Source organism: Panthera uncia (genome assembly GCF_023721935.1).
Source record: "Panthera uncia isolate 11264 chromosome A1 unlocalized genomic scaffold, Puncia_PCG_1.0 HiC_scaffold_17, whole genome shotgun sequence".
NCBI classification, from domain to species: Eukaryota; Metazoa; Chordata; class Mammalia; order Carnivora; family Felidae; genus Panthera; species Panthera uncia.
In genome coordinates, this window is record NW_026057577.1 from 28,846,161 (window position 1) to 28,865,248 (window position 19,088).

Consider the following 19,088-nt stretch of genomic DNA (forward strand, 5'->3'; position numbering starts at 1 on the left):
CTCCCTCCCTCCCCCCCTCCCCCACCCCCCCTTCACTCCCTCCCTCCCTCCCCTTGCATCCCTGGCTCTCCCTGACTTGTAGTTTGTCTTTCAAAATAAATGAATAAACTTTAAAAAAAGTGTACATAAGACAGAACATTAAATGTAGAGGGAGAATGTCCAAATATAATCACTGTTACTACAGTAATGTGTGTCTTTTTCTAAATAAAGTATATATTTTAATTAAATATTTAAATATAAAGTATTTTAATTAAAATATTTTAAGAGGTTGTCCTTATGTAGACAGTTTCATATTCTGTTTTAAGTCAATATTATAACAAATATTTTCCATTTATGAAAATGGCATATAAAATTACTTAAAATAGATGACTAATATTTAAAATCGATGTGCATCTCTGTGCACACAAGGCCCACAGACACACATGTATCGAGAGGGATGATACAGTGTGGCAAAAATGCAGTTTCTGGAGTTAGACTGCCTGCTTCTAATCCTATCTCCATGAGAACCCAGGACCCCTGGGTAGCTCTCCTGACGTCACCCAGCCTCAGTTTCCTCATCGGCAAAGCAGGCATAACCATACTAGCTACTTCATAACGGGTAGAATGGAATGATGTATCACACGTGACTATTTTAGCACAATGCCTAGCTCATTGAAAACATGAAATAAGTGTTAGCTGTACTATTAAACTTCTGTAACCACCTTTCCCGTGATGGACGTTTAGGTTTTTGACCATTTGTTCTCTTTTGAAAATAGTAATGTGCTCAGGCAACGCGTCCATAAGGAGTTGCTTTCAGTTAGGGTTATTTCCCTAAATGTGTGGGCTCTTTGATTCATGAATGAGTCAAAAGTTCTGGTCATTTTTAAGATTCTTGGCACATACTGTGAAATTGTTCTACAGAAGCGTTTTACCAAATTACATCAGCAGTTGCCGAAGTTGAGAGGGAAGTTCTGTCTGGCTCTGACTGCCGCTGCATACTAAACAGCAGTTACCCCGCACGAAAACTCTTGTAACTTAGCAGAGGTTTTCTGTTGGTGCCCCTGCCGCCTGGCCAGCAAGGAAAGGCTGGCCTGGGTTCAGCTGGATGTGGCCTGGACTGTAAGGCACCTGTGAAGAAACCCTCCCTTTTAAGTCATCCTTACCCTGTGTGTGGGCATGAGCCTCCCTGGGTGCCCTACCAGGCCTGAACTGGAATTCAGGGCTGTGGTCCCAGAGGCCAGCAATCCCTCTGCCGCCTGGGCCAAGTCATATCCTGGAGGTCTATGGCCATTCACACTCACTTCTCCATCTTCTAGCTTTCAGGTCTGTGTTTTAACCAAGAGCCTGATTAATGTGCGTATCACAAAGACCTCAACCCCCCAGGAGGGCAGAGTTTGGGGCCTAGAGGAGGAGGGCTCAGCATTAACTCTGTGCTGACCAGCCTCTAATTTCACCAGGCCCAGTTGAAGGCAGAGAGCTGAGTGTTATACCTGTTGGAACACAGTCTCTGATTCTTTCATTCACAAGCCTTTCCTGAGCTCTTGCTGTGAGCCACGCAGAGTAGATAAATCAGAGGTATCAGATGCACAGCCCCTGCCTCCAGGGAGCACACAGTCTGGTGGGGTGTAGCAAAATGAGAAGGGCCTATGGAAGGCTCTGGCACCTCGGAGTCTGGCTCTGCAGGTCAGGAAGACTCCAGAGAGCAAGTGGCCATTGATGGGGTGTTTGAATATTGGCTAGGCTTTGGAGAGGAAAATGTGGTGATGGAGAGGGGTTTCAAACAGAGGAAACCTGTAGGGACAGGGTCAGAGGCGGGAAAAAGCAGGCATGTGACAGAACGAGTGAACCGTTCTTGGTTGAGGCAGGGAGGGGAAGGTGCAGGGTGAGTTGTGAACATCTTGGATTTCTTTTTTTTTTTTTTTTAATTTTTTAATGTTTATTTTTGAGAGAGACAGAGTGTGAGTGGGGGAGGGGCAGAGAGAGAGGAAGACACAGAATCCGAAGCAGGCTCCAGGTTCTGAGCCGTCAGCACAGAGCCTGATGTAGGGCTCGAACTCACGAACTGTGAGATCAAGACCTGAGCTGAATTTGGACACTTAACCAACTGAGCCACCCAGGCGCCCCTGAACAGCTTGGATTTCTTACCCGAGGGTGGGCTAAGGTGCCCTTCAGCAGGCAGAGAGGCATATTGGACACCAGAATGACCATGCAGAGCTGTGTGGTAGGAAGGTGGATCCGGCCTTCAGAAGAAGGAGAGGTGAATGGGTTGTTTTGGGGGCTGTAGCCTTAGACCAGGGAACAGGGGGCCCAGGGCTTTGGGGACAGAGGGGAGTGGTCCATGGGAGGCATCTGTGATGGAGAATCAGTGGGCCAAGCAGGAGAGAGGAAAGGGTCTAAAATGACCCAGGACTTGCCATTTGGGTGACTGTCAGGGAGGAAGCCTCCCACACGGGGAATTAAGCGGCACGTGAAGTATGTTGAGGCCGCGCTTGGCATGGAGCAGGTGACCCGTATACACTTCTTGTCCCTGCTGCAGTTTTGGAGACTGGCAGGAGGGCAGGCATGAGTGAGAACATGCTGAGTTTGGCTGCGTTCCTGTGCGAGGTACTGCAGCTGGAATATCAGGGTGGGAGCAATAGTCAGGGGTGTGACAGCAAAGTGACAGCTGAGGTGAGCCGCAGAAAGGAAGAGGGTGGAGATGAGTGGGAAAATGCCAGGAAGGAGCTCCCGCAACACCAGCAGCTGTACAGTCAGCAGTTACTGAGCCCCTACCACGTGCACCCCGCCTTTAAATCATCATACCATTCTCTGTATCTTACAGATAGAGAAACTGAGGCTCAGGTCGTGTGACGTGTCTGTGCTCCCTCAGCTGTTACATGGTGTCTCGGGGCATTGCTCCCGGCTGTCCACCTCCATGGTCCCTGGAGGCAGAGTCCTGGGAGGCCCCTGTCACCAATGTCGTGTAAAGGGAATCAAGAGGGGAGAATTGCTGAAGAGGACGTGACACTGGGGACAGAGACCAAAGGGTGGGGAAGGAAAAAGCCTTTCCGTTTCCAGGTTGTGAGAGAAGAGCAAAGCAGATGATGCAGGGCCAGAGGAAGGAGGTTGAGGGAGCCCTCATTGGAAGGCCTGACTCTACCATGTTCAAGATTATATGAACAGAACGAAGGGGAGAGTGTGGCCAGGATTTGAGGAGAAGAAGGTCCTGATTTCCGAACATGCCTAGGTGAGATAAATAGGGCTGGAGTGGTGACAGCAGGGAGGGCCACGTGAGGGCTAGATCTGGGCAGGCAAGATCATCAACCACGCACCAGCATACAAAGCCTGTTTGGGCTTCAGGATCTGCATGATGACAAGATGGGGTAGAACCATTTGTCTGATTTTTCTGAATCTTCAGAGATGTCCGGCTGGGAAAGTCGCCAACCGTGTCTGGGAGGCCCTGACTACCTCGGTTTGTCTCTTTGGCAACAGAGTTTTATTGCCACCATAAAGATGTGTGGCTGCCAAGAAAAAGACTCTTCTTCAGGCAGGTTGGCCTTGGGGAGGAGCAGCCTTCTGATAGAGCAGATCTTTCAAGACTTTGCCATTGCAGGGCAGGAATTATTGATGCTAAACTCCCTCAATCTTGGTCCATTTAACTCCTGAAGAAGAGGGCCTGTGTGGGAGGACAGGCACCCTTGGAGCATGTCAAAGGACTGGAGACAAGCCAGGACCGTACAGCCTGAGCCTTCTTCTTATGTAGGCTGTGAACTGCCAGTGGTACGTGAGGGCTGGAACAATAGCAGCCCTAAAGTGAAAGGAGGAAATGTGTGCAGAGGCCAGGCCTTTAGCCATGTAGTTCAAGAGGAGTCCTTGAATTCTGGATGGTTTGGCTGAATCTTTTCCAAACTGTGGTCCCACACTGCTAGCAGAGATGAATAAAGGTGCATACAACATAACACATGCCACTGTGCAGGTGATATACCTGGGTGACATATCCATTTGGTCTCTAAATCAATTGACGAGGGCAAATAGTGTTCTGATTTCAGACTTGACGTTAGCATTGGTAGTTTCTGGCCCTGCGTGGGCGTCCGCAATCTCCCACAGTAGGTTTGGCCGCAGGCCACTGCTGCCCGAGGTTGGTACTACCAGCACTTCGAGAATCTGGAGTCGTATCAGGATAGGGGCGCTAAAAATAGGAGTGACTATCCGCCTCAAGTAAAGTTCATTTGTCAACATGCTCACTCAATTTTCACAAAAGCCAAAAGAAATTGACAGGCTATTTATCCTTCCCCTTTTGTAGATGATGAGGAAACTCAGGGCCAGAGTGGTTGAGTCTTTTCCACCAGGTTGTACAGTAGATGGCAATTGAGCAACAAAGCAAACCCCAGCTGCTTCTAATCCGGGGCTCTTTCTACTAAACCATCTGCCTGTCTTGGACTCTTCAGACCATAAGGAAACTGCTGGACTCATTGGAAACAGGAAGTGAACGAGAGCTTCCCGGTTGGTAACATTCCGAAGAAGTGCCCTGAGGGGTTTGCCCAGTCTGCGTAAACCCACATCATAGAAGTTACACCCGGCTTGTCTGCTGGAGGATGTATATCCACAGTACGGCATGCTTCCATGACATTTTGGAATAGCGCAGTAGCTGGGACCATGATTTGGGAGTTTCTTCCGGTATCTACAGCTTCAGGGACAAGAACCAGACAGGACCAGGACTGGATGAATGCCAAGCTAGGGAGGGAAACTTTGGGAGGCCTAAGTCCTGAGAGCTGCCTGGTCAGATGCTCAAGTGTTGACTGAGTGGATATTGAGGCACAAAGCAGACACTGTGTCAGGTACAGGGTCACGGTGCTCTAGGACAGGCCGTAGCGTGGGATTCCTGTCATCAGGAAACTCCTTGCTCGGTTAGGATACAACAACATGTTCAGAAAACAGCAGTATCTAGAACAGAACTTTTAATAGGGGGTAGCGCCTTTGCAGGCACTGGGAGGGGTGATCCCAGCTTTTCCTAAGAATACCTTTAAAATACAGGGGCGCCTGGGTGGCTCAGTCGGTTAAGCGGCCGACTTCAGCTCAGGTCACGATCTCGCGGTCCGTGAGTTCGAGCCCCGTGTCGGGCTCTGGGCTGATGGCTCGGAGGCTGGAGCCTGCTTCCCATTCTGTGTCTCCCTCTCTCTCTGCCCCTCCCCCGTTCATGCTCTGTCTCTCTCTGTCTCAAAAATAAATAAACGTTAAAAAAAATTTATAAAAAAAATAAAAAATAAATAAAAAATAAAAATAAATAAAATACATTAAATGGGGTCCAACCCATAGAAGAGCAGCTGTACTTTAAGTGTCCATGGATAAAGCAAGCACCTATGGCAAGAAGTTACTATGGATAATTAGTATATTTAGGTACACTTTTGTCATGTCCCCCCCAATAACGCCTACACATAAGAGAAAAATGGTTATACATGTATGTGAGATATTTTAGGAATTATGTGAATCTATAATGCTAACCGATTTGTGGGTCCCTTGATATAAGTCCATGCTCCCAACTTGCTAGTCCGCTAGCCTAGAAGTATTTGAACACAGAAAACTTGGTAAACCTGCATGTCACTGACTGGGACCAGCAGGACCTTGTCCGTGGATGGCTTATTTGTTAAGGATTTTCTGTAGAAAATGACCTGCTGAGGGGCGCCTGGGTGGCTCAGTCGGTTAAGCGTCCGACTTCGGCTCAGGTCATGATCTTGTAGTCCGTGAGTTCGAGCCCCGCGTCGGGCTCTGTGCTGACAGCTCAGAGCCTGGAGCCTGTTTCAGATTCTGTGTCTCCCTCTCTCTGATCCTCCCCCGTTCATGCTCTGTCTCTCTCTGTCTCCAAAATAAATAAACGTTAAAAAAAATTTAAAAAAAAAAAAAAGAAAGAAAGAAAATGACCTGCTGAGAAATAATGTTGTGTTCCCATCCCATCTCTATGCACCCACGGGAAAGGTCTGGTGGCTCTGTCCCTTCCAGAGAATGGCCAGGCCTTTGTGTTTCTTGTGGCTGGTCCTCTTACCGCTGTGGATCAGTGACCCGCCATTGTGTTTCAGCTGACTGTCCTGTTTCCACAGTCATGGCCCATTGAAGAACTTAAACAGCACTATTTGAGAAGGGAAAGAGATGAAACTGTTTGGTGTTTGTGTCTCAAAAGGGCCCAGCAGTATTCTGTGGCTGTGTCCCTGGCTTCTGAGAAGAAGGGCAACAGTGGCAAATCTGTGGGGACCCCAGCCTGCGTCTGGGTTGCTTCAGCCCCTCTGAAGTGGGAGAACTCCCAAGAGGTGGCTGCAAGGGTACCTGTTAGGATTGGCCAAACATGCAAACCCCCACCCCGTGCAGAGGCATCTGCCTTCAGAGGAACCTCTTGGCCCTGGCAGGGACCAGTAAGCAAGACACCTGACCCTGGTGTGGAGCAGTGGAGCCAGACGGCCTCACTGTGTGGCCTAAGGAGTAATGTTAGGGACCCAGCTAGACAAGGTGAGGGAGCCTGGAGGAGAAGCGATGTTTTTAGGACTGTATAGGCTCTCCTCTGCTCCTGGATGAAGATGACAAGCATGGTAGGGGTCTATTTCATTGACTTTGAGCATCCTGCCTGTCTTGGTATAGGGGGCTTGAGTTTGTCCTCACTGAATTTGGGAAAACAAAACCACAGATGCCCTGAGTGTTTCGGGTATTTAATCCACACCTGTCACAGTAAAAGGTAATAGGGTCTTGATTTAGGGAAAAAAAATATCAAGAAAAAATGGTCTAGATAGCAAAACCTCATGATAAGAAATCAAAATTTGATTTATAATTTATCCTCATTTTAGAACAAAAAACTCTAATTAGAGAAACGAAATATCTTTTGTCCTAGAAGGAAATATGTCTAATGTGAATCCTTTCACATGCACCTGTACACCCCCAAGCCAAGCCCTGAAGGTTCAGGAACAGCAGTCTCAGAGCTGGTGGTTCAGTGTGAACAGAGTACTGACCCCAGCATCTCACCTCCTTTCTCCAGTTCCTTCCACAAACAACATGCAGGTCCACGGATTTCAGTTGTGCACATTTCCCAGCGCTGCTTGCCGGCAACCTCCCAAGTCCGCTTTTAAAGGTCACCCAAGTTTGTTCTAAATAGAGTTAACTGTGAACTCTGATTCAGCGCTTTTCTGAGGTCTGCCAAGCCACGCCTCCCCAGGACCTGTCTTCCAAGCCCCGCCCCCTAGACTCCGCCTCCTAAGCCGCGCCTCCCTGGACCAGCCTGTCAAGCCACGCCTCCCCAGGTCCTGTCTCCCAACTTCCTGCCTCCCTGGATCACGCCTCCAAAGCCCCGCCTCTTTAGGCCATGCTTCCCGGGGCCCAGCCTCAGAGCATCTTTTGGCTGGAGCAGCTGATAGGAGTTCCCGCTGTTTTCTGCTTTGTGGTCCCGTGTGAATCATCACGCCCCTGTTGCTAATGCAGATGGGCCCTAACAACCATCGTCCAGTTGAAAGATTTGCTTCTCACTGAGTGACACGTCATTGATGCCACAGAGTTCTTTTACCTTGTAAAGCAAGCAGGAGAGGGTAGGTAGGCTTGGGATCTTCACTGGGACCAAAACAGTTTGTTTCAAGTGTAAGACGTCATTTTTTCAGTAAGGTGTGTTTACCTAGGTGCATGCAATTGTCACAGCTCATTAACTGTGCACCTATAAGCAACATCTTTTATTGAATGTAAATTATATCTGAATTAAAAAGGAGACTAATAAAAACCAGGATACGAGGCCAGAGAAGACGACCAGGGGCTCCTGAGAGTCATTAGTCCTCATGGGAGAAGAGGTGAAAACAGGGAGGAAGTGCAGTGGAAGAATGCATCATCTCAATGAGATAACAAGGAAACCTCAAACAAACCCCAAATGAGGAAGGGTCTATTCATCAGAAGGGAGGCAGCATACTCTTAAAAAATGCCTGTGTCATTAAAAGCAAAGAAAAGCTGTAAAAATGATCCAAATTAAGGAATCTGGGGGCGCCTGACTGGCTCAGTAGGTGGAATGTGTAGACTCTTGAGTTTGGGGTTGTGGGTTGAAGCCCCACATTGGGTGTAGAGTTTACTAAAAAATAAATAAAGGAAGCTTAAGAGTCATGACAACTAAATGCAGTGCCTGGTTAGACAAGATCCTGCCCTTGGGAGAGAAGGAATGCCATACAGGTCAATATGAGATCAAGTGATAACTTGAGTATAGACAGTATATTAGGTAAAGGTATTGTGAATATAGATTATGACTCTGATTACTGTAGCAGGTAGGACAATATTCCTATTCTTAGAAAACACATACTGAAGCATTTAGGAGTAAAAGGCCATTTTGTATCTAACCCTGAAATGGCTCAGAGAATAGTATTATGTATGTATGTGTGAAAAAAATATATACACGTATGTACAAAAGAATTTCCTCATTGCTTACCTTGGGGAAAAGAATGAAAAAAGTACAAGCTTGGGTCTCGTTGACAATGCCAGTTCAAAGTTTGTCAAGTATTTTTCCAACATTGGCACCTCTAAACAAGGAAGATTTTTATCCAACATCTCCTATCAGTAACTCCTGGAAGCCACATCATACCCGTAGCTGATTCATGAAACCTTTCATTCCGGGTCAGGTCACTGTTACCTGGAGAAGAACACAGCCCAGGCAAAGTTTATGCATTGGGACAGGGGCATCTGTTCAGTGATAAGGGAGAGGAGGGGAGAGGAGGGGGGGAAGAGAGAGAGAGAGAAGGGAGGGCAGAGGAGGAAGGGGGAGAGAGAGAGAGCACACAAACCATACATTTTACAAATGGTAAGATGTTAGCAATAGGTAAATCTGGGTAAAGGATATAGAAAGGTGTTCTTTGTACAGTTTTTCTTTTTTGCACTTTTTTTTTTTTTTACAAATTTGAAATTATTTCCAGATAAGTGTATGTGTGTGTGTGTGTGCTTTACCATTGGTGATGAGGGAGCTGGAAAGAGTTCCAAGGCCTTTGCAGCATCAACTGGTGTCCAGAAGGCATTGGCTGCTGGTTCAGATTCGTGTCAGTATTCCAGGTGATGGTAGTCACCATGGCAATTATATTGCTTTCATAGTCATAAATGGATATTTCTCAAGCAATGAAAGCTAGGTTGCTTATGTTACAAACCTGGGAGAATATATGAGAGAAATTCCTTATCGCTTATTCTGGGAAGAAAAGGAAAAATGTTCAGGTGTTTTGTTGACAAGGCATGCTGGAGGTTGGGCAAGTATTTTTTTTAAACATCTATACCTCTAAACAAGCGGAATATTATCAGGACACGCTCCTTCAATCAGTGCCTTCTGAAAGCCACATCATACCTTCAGTTGATTCATGAACACCTTGACTCCTGGGTCAGGTCACTGTTATTTGGACATAAGCATGACACAGGTAAAGTTTATATGTTGGTACATTTATATCTGTTCTGTTTCATACCCAAATTTCCCAGGATGACCGCAGCATTATAGTGGATTTGGGAAAGGAAGGGGTGTCTAGTGACCTCTCAGTGGGCTTCCAAAGACCATAGTGTCTGACCTTGCTCTGAGCTCAGTGGACCCTTTGCCCCCAAAAGTGGCCACGACCCCTGCTCACTCCCTGAGGGATCTGCTATGAAAGTGGATGGGACTCTGCCTCCTGCCCACACTGTAGTTGGCCAAGCACACATGACAGTGATTATGACTCTCTTCCCCCCCACACAAAAAGAAAATGTGGGATTCATTTGTTCAGGCACACTTCACAGGCAGATAGGAAGTTCCCCCTGTACCCCACCTCCTTCTGGGAGGGGTAAAAGGACAGGTTGCACCTGATTCTCAAATCTGCAGTTTGGACTCTGGAATCATGAAGCTGAGTATTTTCTCTCAACCATTCATCTGATAAAGATGGACTATTTGGGGAGCTTAGAAATTCAACTGTGTAATGAACGTTGCTGCCTCTTTGTCAGCGTGTGTAAAACCAAACTGAGGTGCCACATTCAGGGAACTAAACCCAGGTGGCAAAATAGGTGTGTGTCACAGGCAGGCTTTCATTCTGTGTCCTTCCTGGTCATGCCATGTGAGTTCTTCAAGAAGAGAGTGTTGAGAATAAGAGTCCACTTTATCTGCAGTGGGTCTGGGAGTCCTCTCTGGTCCTGAAGCAAAGCTGAGCCAAAGGGTCTGTGGAAGGGGAGATGAGCATCAGAGATGGAGACGGGAGAGCCAGCTGGAAGGGTTATATGGAAGAGACGGAGTCGCTGCTTGCTGGCTGCATACAGCCCTAGAAGAAGCTAGGGACACCATACCCCGTAATCTGCCAGTAGACACCCCAGAGGTAGACAAGGAGATAGTGGCCCTGTGCCCCTGGACTTTGAGGAGCCAATGGCATCAGGGCTGCCCTCCAGCTGTTGCAGGGCACAGCCTGACCAGGGCTGGAGTTACAGAATGTTTGGCCCTCCAGCCCCTGTATCCTGCCCCCTACTTATGCCAGTCACCTCAGTCTCAGTAATAATCTGTTGATAACTTATTCCACTCCTACAATGTACCTGAGCACTTTATAGGTGTTACCTTATTTATATTCACCTGTTATCTTTTTTCCTTTAAAATATTTTTCAGCTTTATTAGGATATAATTAACATTGATATAAATAACACTGTGTAGGTTTAATAAACATGTGTATTTGTTGAATGGTTACCAAAGTGAGGTTAGCTAACATGTTCATCGTGTCATATAGTTACCGTTTGTGTTTGTGAATTGAGAACTCTTAAGATTTACTCTCTTGGCAACTTTGTATACAATAAATATTGGCCTGTTCTCTTTTTAAAGATAAGGAACCAAAGGCTAACAAAAGGTAGCTTACCAAGGTTGAAAGGTTTTTAAGTAGTGGGTTCAGGATTTGGAACCAGAATAGTCTGGGTCCAAATCTCTTATGCTCTTTTACCACACTGTGCACAAGTACACACACCCACACCCACAGACAACACACACACACACACACACACACACACACAAACACACACACACACACACACAGAATATATGGGACTTTGCAACCTCTTTTTTAAGAGGGAGCTTGGTACAGCTTGTCATATTTGATCCTAGACAGTCTGCAGTCCCTGCTGCTTACAAAGACATAGTGATGGTTGACCAGAAACCTCTGGACATCCTATGGCAACTGGTACTTTATCACCTGGCAGGCATTGTCTCCAATCTGGCTACACATGTTGGCAGGGGCTTTCTGTTGGGACTTGAGAATCTTGGTTTGAGCTGCCAAGGTCAGCAGTTTTGGTAAAAACCAACAGGCCATGTGAGTGGAAACTGTCAGTGGGCTGGGCTGGGTCCGGTGCCGGAGAATGGCCAGTCTCTTGACCTCAGGTTGCTTGCCATCTTCTCCTCCCTGTCTTTGCAGCCAACCTTGGTTTGAGACCCAGGGCGATGACTCTTGGGAAGCCACCAGTCTACCAGGGGCCTGTGGATTGCATTGCAACCATCGTGCGGACCGAGGGCCTGGCAGGGATGTACCGGGGTGTTGGCGCCATGCTGCTGAGGGATGTCCCCGGCTATTGCCTCTACTTCATCCCCTATGTGTTCCTGAATGACTGGATCACACCCGAAGCCTGCACAGGCCCCAGCCTCTGTGCTGTGTGGCTGGCGGGCGGCGTGGCAGGTAAGGGCAGCCATACTGACCCCTGCACTTGTGCTGATCCCCTGTATTGGGAAGGCTGGGGAGCCCATCATGCCCTTCTCTGCCCCAGGGAAGGACACAGTTCACCTAGCTACTCATCCAGTGAGTATTTGGTAAACACCTGCTATATGCCAGACCTAGCCAAACAAAGGAAGGGCTGGGAATAGAGAATGGTCTCCCTCTTTTCTGCATCTCCTTCCCTATGGACCTATGAGAACAGCAAGTCCCTATTTGGGATCGTTGAACCTTCGGTCAGAAGATATATTCTCCCCTTTCATTCTGGGTCAGGTCTCCTTGAGCTCTGAAAAGGAAATCTGTTATCATGGTTCACCTTTTTTCAATGTCGGCACATAGCAAACCTTTCTAATGTGAGCATTTCATTAGCTCTGTAAGGGAGAAATCAGTCTCCCCATTTGTCAGATGAGAAAACCGAGGTTCAGAGAGACTAGGTGACCCACCCAAAGGCACACAGCTAGTGCATGCAGACAGTACAGCAGGGACTCTGTAGTCAGTGAGATCCCAGTTCAAATCCATACTTACTCAGCTTGTGACCATGGACTGGTTTCTTCACCCCCCTTCTCAGAACTCATACAGCATCCCCATTTCCTTTAGGGTAAAAATCAATGTTCCTGCAGTGGTTTTCAGTCCCTGTATGATCCAGCTGTCTCTTGCCCGTCTGCACTCAGCTCCTGCTCTTGCCCCTGTACGTGCTCTGCTTCAGCCACGCTGGTCTCCTTGCTATGGCATGACTGTGCCTGGCTCCTCCCCACCACGAGGCCTTTGCACCTGCTGTTCCTGCTGCCTGGATTTAGCCATATGTAGGTCATCAGGGACTGTGACAAGACCCATGTTGGTGAAGGGCGTGAACACCCAATTGAAGAGAGATCGAGAGAGAAGGGGATGGAAGAAACAGGACAGTCCAAGTACACACAACACCTCTGAGGGGCTTGGTGGTGCTGTGAGGGGGACGGGGTCGAGAGGTATGCAGCTAGAGCCAGAGCAGGGTGTGGAAGCCAACAGGGGGTTGCTTCTTAAGAAGGCTGAAAACGTGGCATGTGTGATGCTGTGGGGAAAGGTCTGGAAAGAAGAAAATCGTCGTTGCTCCTCCACTTCCTGCTTCTCCTCCCCCTCCTCCTCATTAGCTATGCTCAAAATTCAGCAAACACCTAACAAAGCCCATGTCTTAGCCACCAAACACCAGTGTCCAGCCCGCTGCCCCCATGTGTCTGCGGCCTGGCCAGAGCCAGCTCCTAGTAAGGGCTTAGCACTTGCCGACTGAGGACAAACAAGGCCCCATCCGCTCTCATTTCTGGTGAGAGCAGGTATGAGGGGCCTGGTAGGCAGACCTCACTTTGTAATACCCTCGCCCATGGGCTAAGGAGCCAGGGAATATGCCAGGGCAGCACCTGGACAGACTCCAGGAGAATCAGCTTTGTTATTCTGGCAGGAGTCAAGAGGAAGGGGAGGTCCAGAGGGTTCCCAGAGGGTCACGGGCAGGAGGCCATGGGGGTTGGAGGCTGGGATGGGCAGAGGGCCCAGGGCAGGCTACCGCCACTTTTGGGAGCTCCTGGGCAGCAATTACAAAACCTTGCAAACAGCTGCCTTGGACTTTGGCATCAGTTTGTTTTTCTCTTCCTGTCCACAAATGTGCCAATTTCTGTGTTTATACAATAACCTGGCATTCTTTTCCTAGAGTCCTTTCAAGTCACAAAGGTGCTCAAACTGCGGCACCTGAGCTTCTCCACCAATGATGAGCCAGGCTTGTGTGGTCCCAAGGCCTCTGTGTCACACCTCTGGAAAAGTCACAAGATTTCTAAAGACCTGCCCCCTGCTCTTTTCCATCTTTGGGCTGGTCCCTCCCTGGCAAGCAGCCTACCTGCAAGTGTTTGTTTAGCTTCTCTGTTTGCAGAGTCGGCTTCTGTCTCTGGGGAGCTGCAAGCCTTCAGCCTCAGGGGTCGCTCTGGGCTCTCACCCTTGGTGTCCTGGAAGGGCGCTGCAGAGTATTGGTGGGGCCTGTTCCTGCTTCTCCAGTAAAAGCTGCTAATAAAGGCATCCACTTAGGAAGCTCTGGCTGTGGGCCTGGCACTGTGCTAGATGTTCACGTGCATCCGTTTATTTGTCCTCACAGTAACCCCATGAAGATGGGTGCTGGTGCCCCACTTTACAGATGGCAGACCCAAGGCCTGGAGGAAGAGACTTCTGTAAAGTCCCACACACAGCAAGTGACGAGTGAGGTTCAGAGAAACCTTTGCAGCTCCTGACTGAACTCTTTCCACTTCCCCCAGCAGCTTGTTAAGCCTGTTAGTGGTGGAAATGGGCAGGGAGCCACATCCCCTCCAGATCCCAACCAGCCAGTCCCTGACACTTGTTTGTCTCTCTCTTTACAGGAGCAATTTCTTGGGGGACAGCGACTCCTATGGATGTCGTGAAAAGTCGACTCCAAGCTGATGGGGTTTATTTAAACAAATACAAAGGTGTCCTGGATTGTATCTCCCAGAGTTACCAGAAGGAAGGTCTTAAAGTAAGCCCCACAGTAGTCATGCGGGGTCAGTGTCAGTCCCTGGAAGGTGGGCCAGACGTTTGGGGGGTATATGAGGTTACAGAGAGGGGAATCAGGAAACTAAAATGCTCACAGTTACCATATCAAGCACGACTTGAGATTCTTGTCTCATTTACTCCTTGCCCCAGGCTGGTGGAGGAGACAGAGGTTCAGAGAGGACTAGTAACCTACCTGAGGTCACACAGCTGGTGCATGGCAGAGCCAGGACCTAGACCCACATCTGTGTGTCACCAAAGCTTCTCTTTCATAGGGATAGGCTGAGAGCTGCTTCCTCACTCACTGCTCAGTGCCTCACTCTCCTGCAAGCTGGGGGCCCCAGAGCTACCTGAGTCATCACATCTCCCAGTGTCTGGTCACTTGGTCTGTCTTCTCTCTCATCCCACTTGAGTCCTTACACCATCACCTCTGGTCTCAACTATGAGGCAGCCTCCAACATGGCCTTGTCTCCCTTCTCTTTCCTCTTCCCTGCACCCAAAGGGCTCATTTAAATCCATGCCCCTTCCAGTCAGCAGACTCGAGTTTAAAGGCAGCCTGGCAGCCTGAGCTGGGGGGAACATCCAGGCAAGTTGCTTCACTGCTCGGCCTCTGTTTTTCCAAGGATAATCATCCCTACCGTGAACAAGGGGGATATTTGTCAGTGAAATACAAAAAGTGCCTAGCTTCGTGCATAACACAGTATATTTAAAAAGAGTTACTTGTCATTGGCTTTAGTATTAGTAGTTTAATTAGTGCAAATGTCACTACTGAGCATTGGGTCTTTGCTTATATGTGTCGCATCCCCAAATATATGCATACGTATATATGTATATATGTATGTGTATGTATGTGGATGGATAAGATAATTTTTTTTTTTGCTTCAATGGAGTACTGGAACTTCTCTGGAAACCTGGACTTCCACAAAGCCTCTTTTGTCTGCACATACATCTACTTGTATATGTATGCATACACAGACACACACACACACACATATATATACACACATATACTCACATATATATACATATATGTGTGTATATATGTTTATATATGTATACGTGTATGTATATATACGTGTATGTATATATACGTGTATGTATATATACATATATATATATATATATATATATATATATATATATGTATATTTGGCTTCAGTGGAGTGCTGGAACTTCTCTGGAAACCTGGACTTCCACAAAGGCTCTCATCAGTAGGTGACTAAGCAAGGCAGTGTTCTTGAGGTGCTCCCAGACAGCAACTGAGGGGGCTGGAGCCAGGTCATACATAGGCTGCTGCAGGTTCCACTGACAGTACTGAAGTCTGTCTGCCTAGTACCTGATACACAGAGGGACAGGACTCTGGGGTACTTGACATGTGGTCCTGGATCCCATGACTCCTTCAGAGGCACCTGTCTTTGTGGATGGATGTCCAGTTTTTGTTGTTGAGGTGGGGTCAACACAGGGACGTCTTGTACTGCCATGATACTGACATTACTCTATGTATTTACTTTTATTGAGGTCTTTAGATCTTCATACAGCTTCAAGTTACTCTCTAGTGCCATTTCATTTCACTCTCCAAGAGAACCTTTGAACATTTCTTGCAGGATAGGTCTTGTGATAATGAATTCCTTCAGCTTTTGTTTATCTGGGAATGTCTTAATTTCTCCCTCAGTCTTGAAGGATAGTTTTGCTGGATATAGGATTCTTGATTGACTGTTTTTTCTTCTTTTAACACTGAATATGTTGACTACTGCCTTCTTGTCTTTCAAGTTTCTAATTAATAATCTGCTGGTAAACTTATTGAGGATTCTTTTTATGTAATGAGTTCCTTCTATCTTCCTGTTTTTTTATTTTTATTTTTTTTTTATTTTTTTTTTTCAACGTTTTTTATTTATTTTTGGGATAGAGAGAGACAGAGCATGAACGGGGAGGGGCAGAGAGAGAGGGAGACACAGAATCGGAAACAGGCTCCAGGCTCCGAGCCATCAGCCCAGAGCCTGACGCGGGGCTCGAACTCACAGACCGCGAGATCGTGACCTGGCTGAAGTCGGACGCTTAACCGACTGCGCCACCCAGGCGCCCCCTATCTTCCTGTTTTTAAAAGTTTATTATAATGTGTCTTGGCTTGGATCTCCTTAAGTTTATTTTGCTTGGAGTTGGTTAAGCTTCTTTGATGTTTATATTCATGTTTTTCATCAAATTTAAGAAGTTTTTAGGAAGTAATTTAGGAAGTTTTTGGCCTTTATTAAGGAAGTTTTTAGCCTTTATTACTCCAAATATTCTCTGCCCCTGTCTCCTTTTGCCTTCTGGGATGTCCACAATGCATGTATTGGTTTGTTCGATAGTTTCCCACAGATCCCTTAGGCTATTTTCACTGTTCTTCAATCTTGTTTTTATTTCTCAAACTCAATAATTTCCGTTGTCTTATTTTTAAGTTTGCTGATTCTTTTTTCTGCCTGCTCAAATATACCTTTGAATCCTTATTGTGAATTTTTCATTCCAGGTATTGTATTTTCAGCTGCAGAATTTTTGTGGGTTTTTTTCTGGGTTTTCTATTTCATATTGATGTTTTTGTTTTTGTTCATATATTATTTTCTTGGTTCTCTCCACATTTTCGTGTAGTTCTTCAAGCATCTTTAAGACCCTTGCTCTAAAGTCTTTGTCATGTAAATCTGCTGTCAGGTCTTTTTTAGGGACAAGTCTCTTGACTTATTTTTTCTTCTTCTTTAAATGGACCATACTTTCCTGTTTCCTTTGAGGCCTTGTTATTTTTTATTGGAAACCTGACATTTGAATCTAATAATGGGTTAACTCTGGAAATCAGATTTGGTGTCTTTTGTTATTATTTTTGTTGATTGTTACATTTTTGTAATTGTTTTAGGCGGTCTCTATGCCAAAGATCAGCCTGAAATGTAAACTCGAGGTCTTCTCAGGTCTTTTCTGAGCCTTTCTCTGGGTATGCACGGTTACTTTCTAATTTTCCCCATACATGCAGTTCCTTTTTAATGTCATAGTCTATAATGTCTATCTCCCAAAGAGGAAAAAGAGAAAAACGAAGGGGGAAAGGGTCATCAGCCAGAGGAGGAAGGGTTTGCATCAGTGAAACAATAATGACTACCTCCCTGTTTACACCTCTGTGATCAGAAACAGCAGTCAGTGATCAAAACATAGATCTCTAATATTTGGAGAACAGGGTCCTTATTGCCCACTCTGGCTTCCACAAGCTATGTGTGCAGGTTGCTCCTCCAGCGTACATCCAGCTGCCTGCCACAGGTCTGGGGGTGAGGGAGGGGTAGCTGCTACCTTGCTAAGAGCTAAAATTGGCTGCACTTAACCATATTTACTGTGCAAACCTTCTCCTGGAAGTTGTAAGGATTCGCCAAACTGTAGAATTTCAAAAAAGTTACATCAGACGGATTCCATCAGTGCAAATTTTATCTCGGTAAGAAAACAGTTGGCTGGCATTCCCTATTCTGCCACCTTCCTAGAATCCTCACCTCACTTGTCTTTTGTATTATTTTAGTAGAAGCACAGTTTGTGATTCAGTCAGCTACAGAGGGACACATAAGAGACATTCGCATAGGATGCTTCTTTATTTGAGATACTTTGTCTGCTATTAATTATTAATGTTTCAAAAAATTCAAGTTAATGTATCAAAATATTAATGTTATAATTCTATAAAGTCTATAGAGGCTAAATATATCGCTGATATTATTTCCTCCAAAAATTACTTTGCTCTGTTAAAAACAAAGTCTGGGAAGGCAACTGAGGTCAGATTATAGATTTCTTAATCTCAGTAGCATTTGGTTCAGTTTATATTCAGAGACAGGTTTTAAACAGAGGCAGCCGTATTTAGCTTGATTAACCACTCATTGACTGAAATTAATTTTTTTAATTTTTATTCATTTTAAAAATGAATAATATATGAACATAGGAAGCTTCAAAAGGTAAAAGATGATATACTATCTAAATGTCCCTCCTTGGTCTTCAGTCTTCTCTCAAAGATAATCACTGTTATGAGTTTCTTACAATATATTCCAAAAATAGTCACAGCCAGTGTGAGAATATATGTGGATAGGTATATTTATATATGTTTGTATTATGTGTTTGCATATAAACAGAAATCGTAACATGAAGAAAACATCCCACACAGTCCTGGACAGTTGGGTTGTCTCACAATCAGATTTCTGGCAGCAAGAGGAATGACTTTTCCTGGGGCCTAAGGGGTGTCCCCAGTGACAGATGGCTGTAGCACTGGCTCTATGGGCCACCCACTCCCAAATAGTTTTTACTGCCACTCACTGAGGCATGGTAAGCCAGCCTGTTCCCATTTTACCATGGAAGAAGAACTCAGTGAAAATAAATAATTAGAATGGAGCAAAATAATGATGATGGTACCCATATCTGGTAGTTCTTTGCAACTCACTTAATGACTACCAGTAAAGCATTCCCTTTTTGATAGAGGGAATTAGAAGTCTAGGACTTTGGGGGCATTCCCAAATCAAAAAAGAAAGCTCTGGAACTTTTGGGTCTACTCTGCCTGCTGTGATGATCGTCATGGGCCACATGGGCCGTTGCTCACACTTGGAGAGCTACCATCTGAAATAAGGAGGCCAGAGGAGTGACTTGGCATCTTTGAGCTGCACAGAGAGGGCTGTTGTTGAGGGGGTTTGTGATAGTGGATTGAGAGAGGTGGAGGAGGAATATTTAGGCAGTCTCTATGCCTCCCTAAGGAGAGGTGGAGAAGAATATTTGTAGGAAGAGAAGTTTCCTGAAGCACCAGAGTTGATTGCCCTTTGGTTCTGCCATCCGGGGACTGGAACCCTCCCTCCACTCTGGGAATCCCTCACTACCACTACCACCATCAGCCCTCTTTCAGCTTGGAACTGTTTCCTTTTCGCAACAAGGAATTTGTTTGTTCATTCG

General features: G+C 46.2%; 1 protein-coding gene across 1 annotated transcript in view; it reads left to right on the forward strand.

Annotated features, from left to right (window-relative positions):
* Nucleotides 1-19,088, forward strand: part of SLC25A48 (solute carrier family 25 member 48) — a 43,599-nt gene that overhangs the window by 18,136 nt on the left and 6,375 nt on the right. Inside the window, exons 5-6 of the mRNA XM_049649227.1 lie at nucleotides 11,352-11,609; nucleotides 14,015-14,148. Of these exons, the coding sequence (XP_049505184.1) occupies nucleotides 11,352-11,609; nucleotides 14,015-14,148 (392 nt within the window). The remainder of the gene's footprint in view (nucleotides 1-11,351; nucleotides 11,610-14,014; nucleotides 14,149-19,088) is intronic.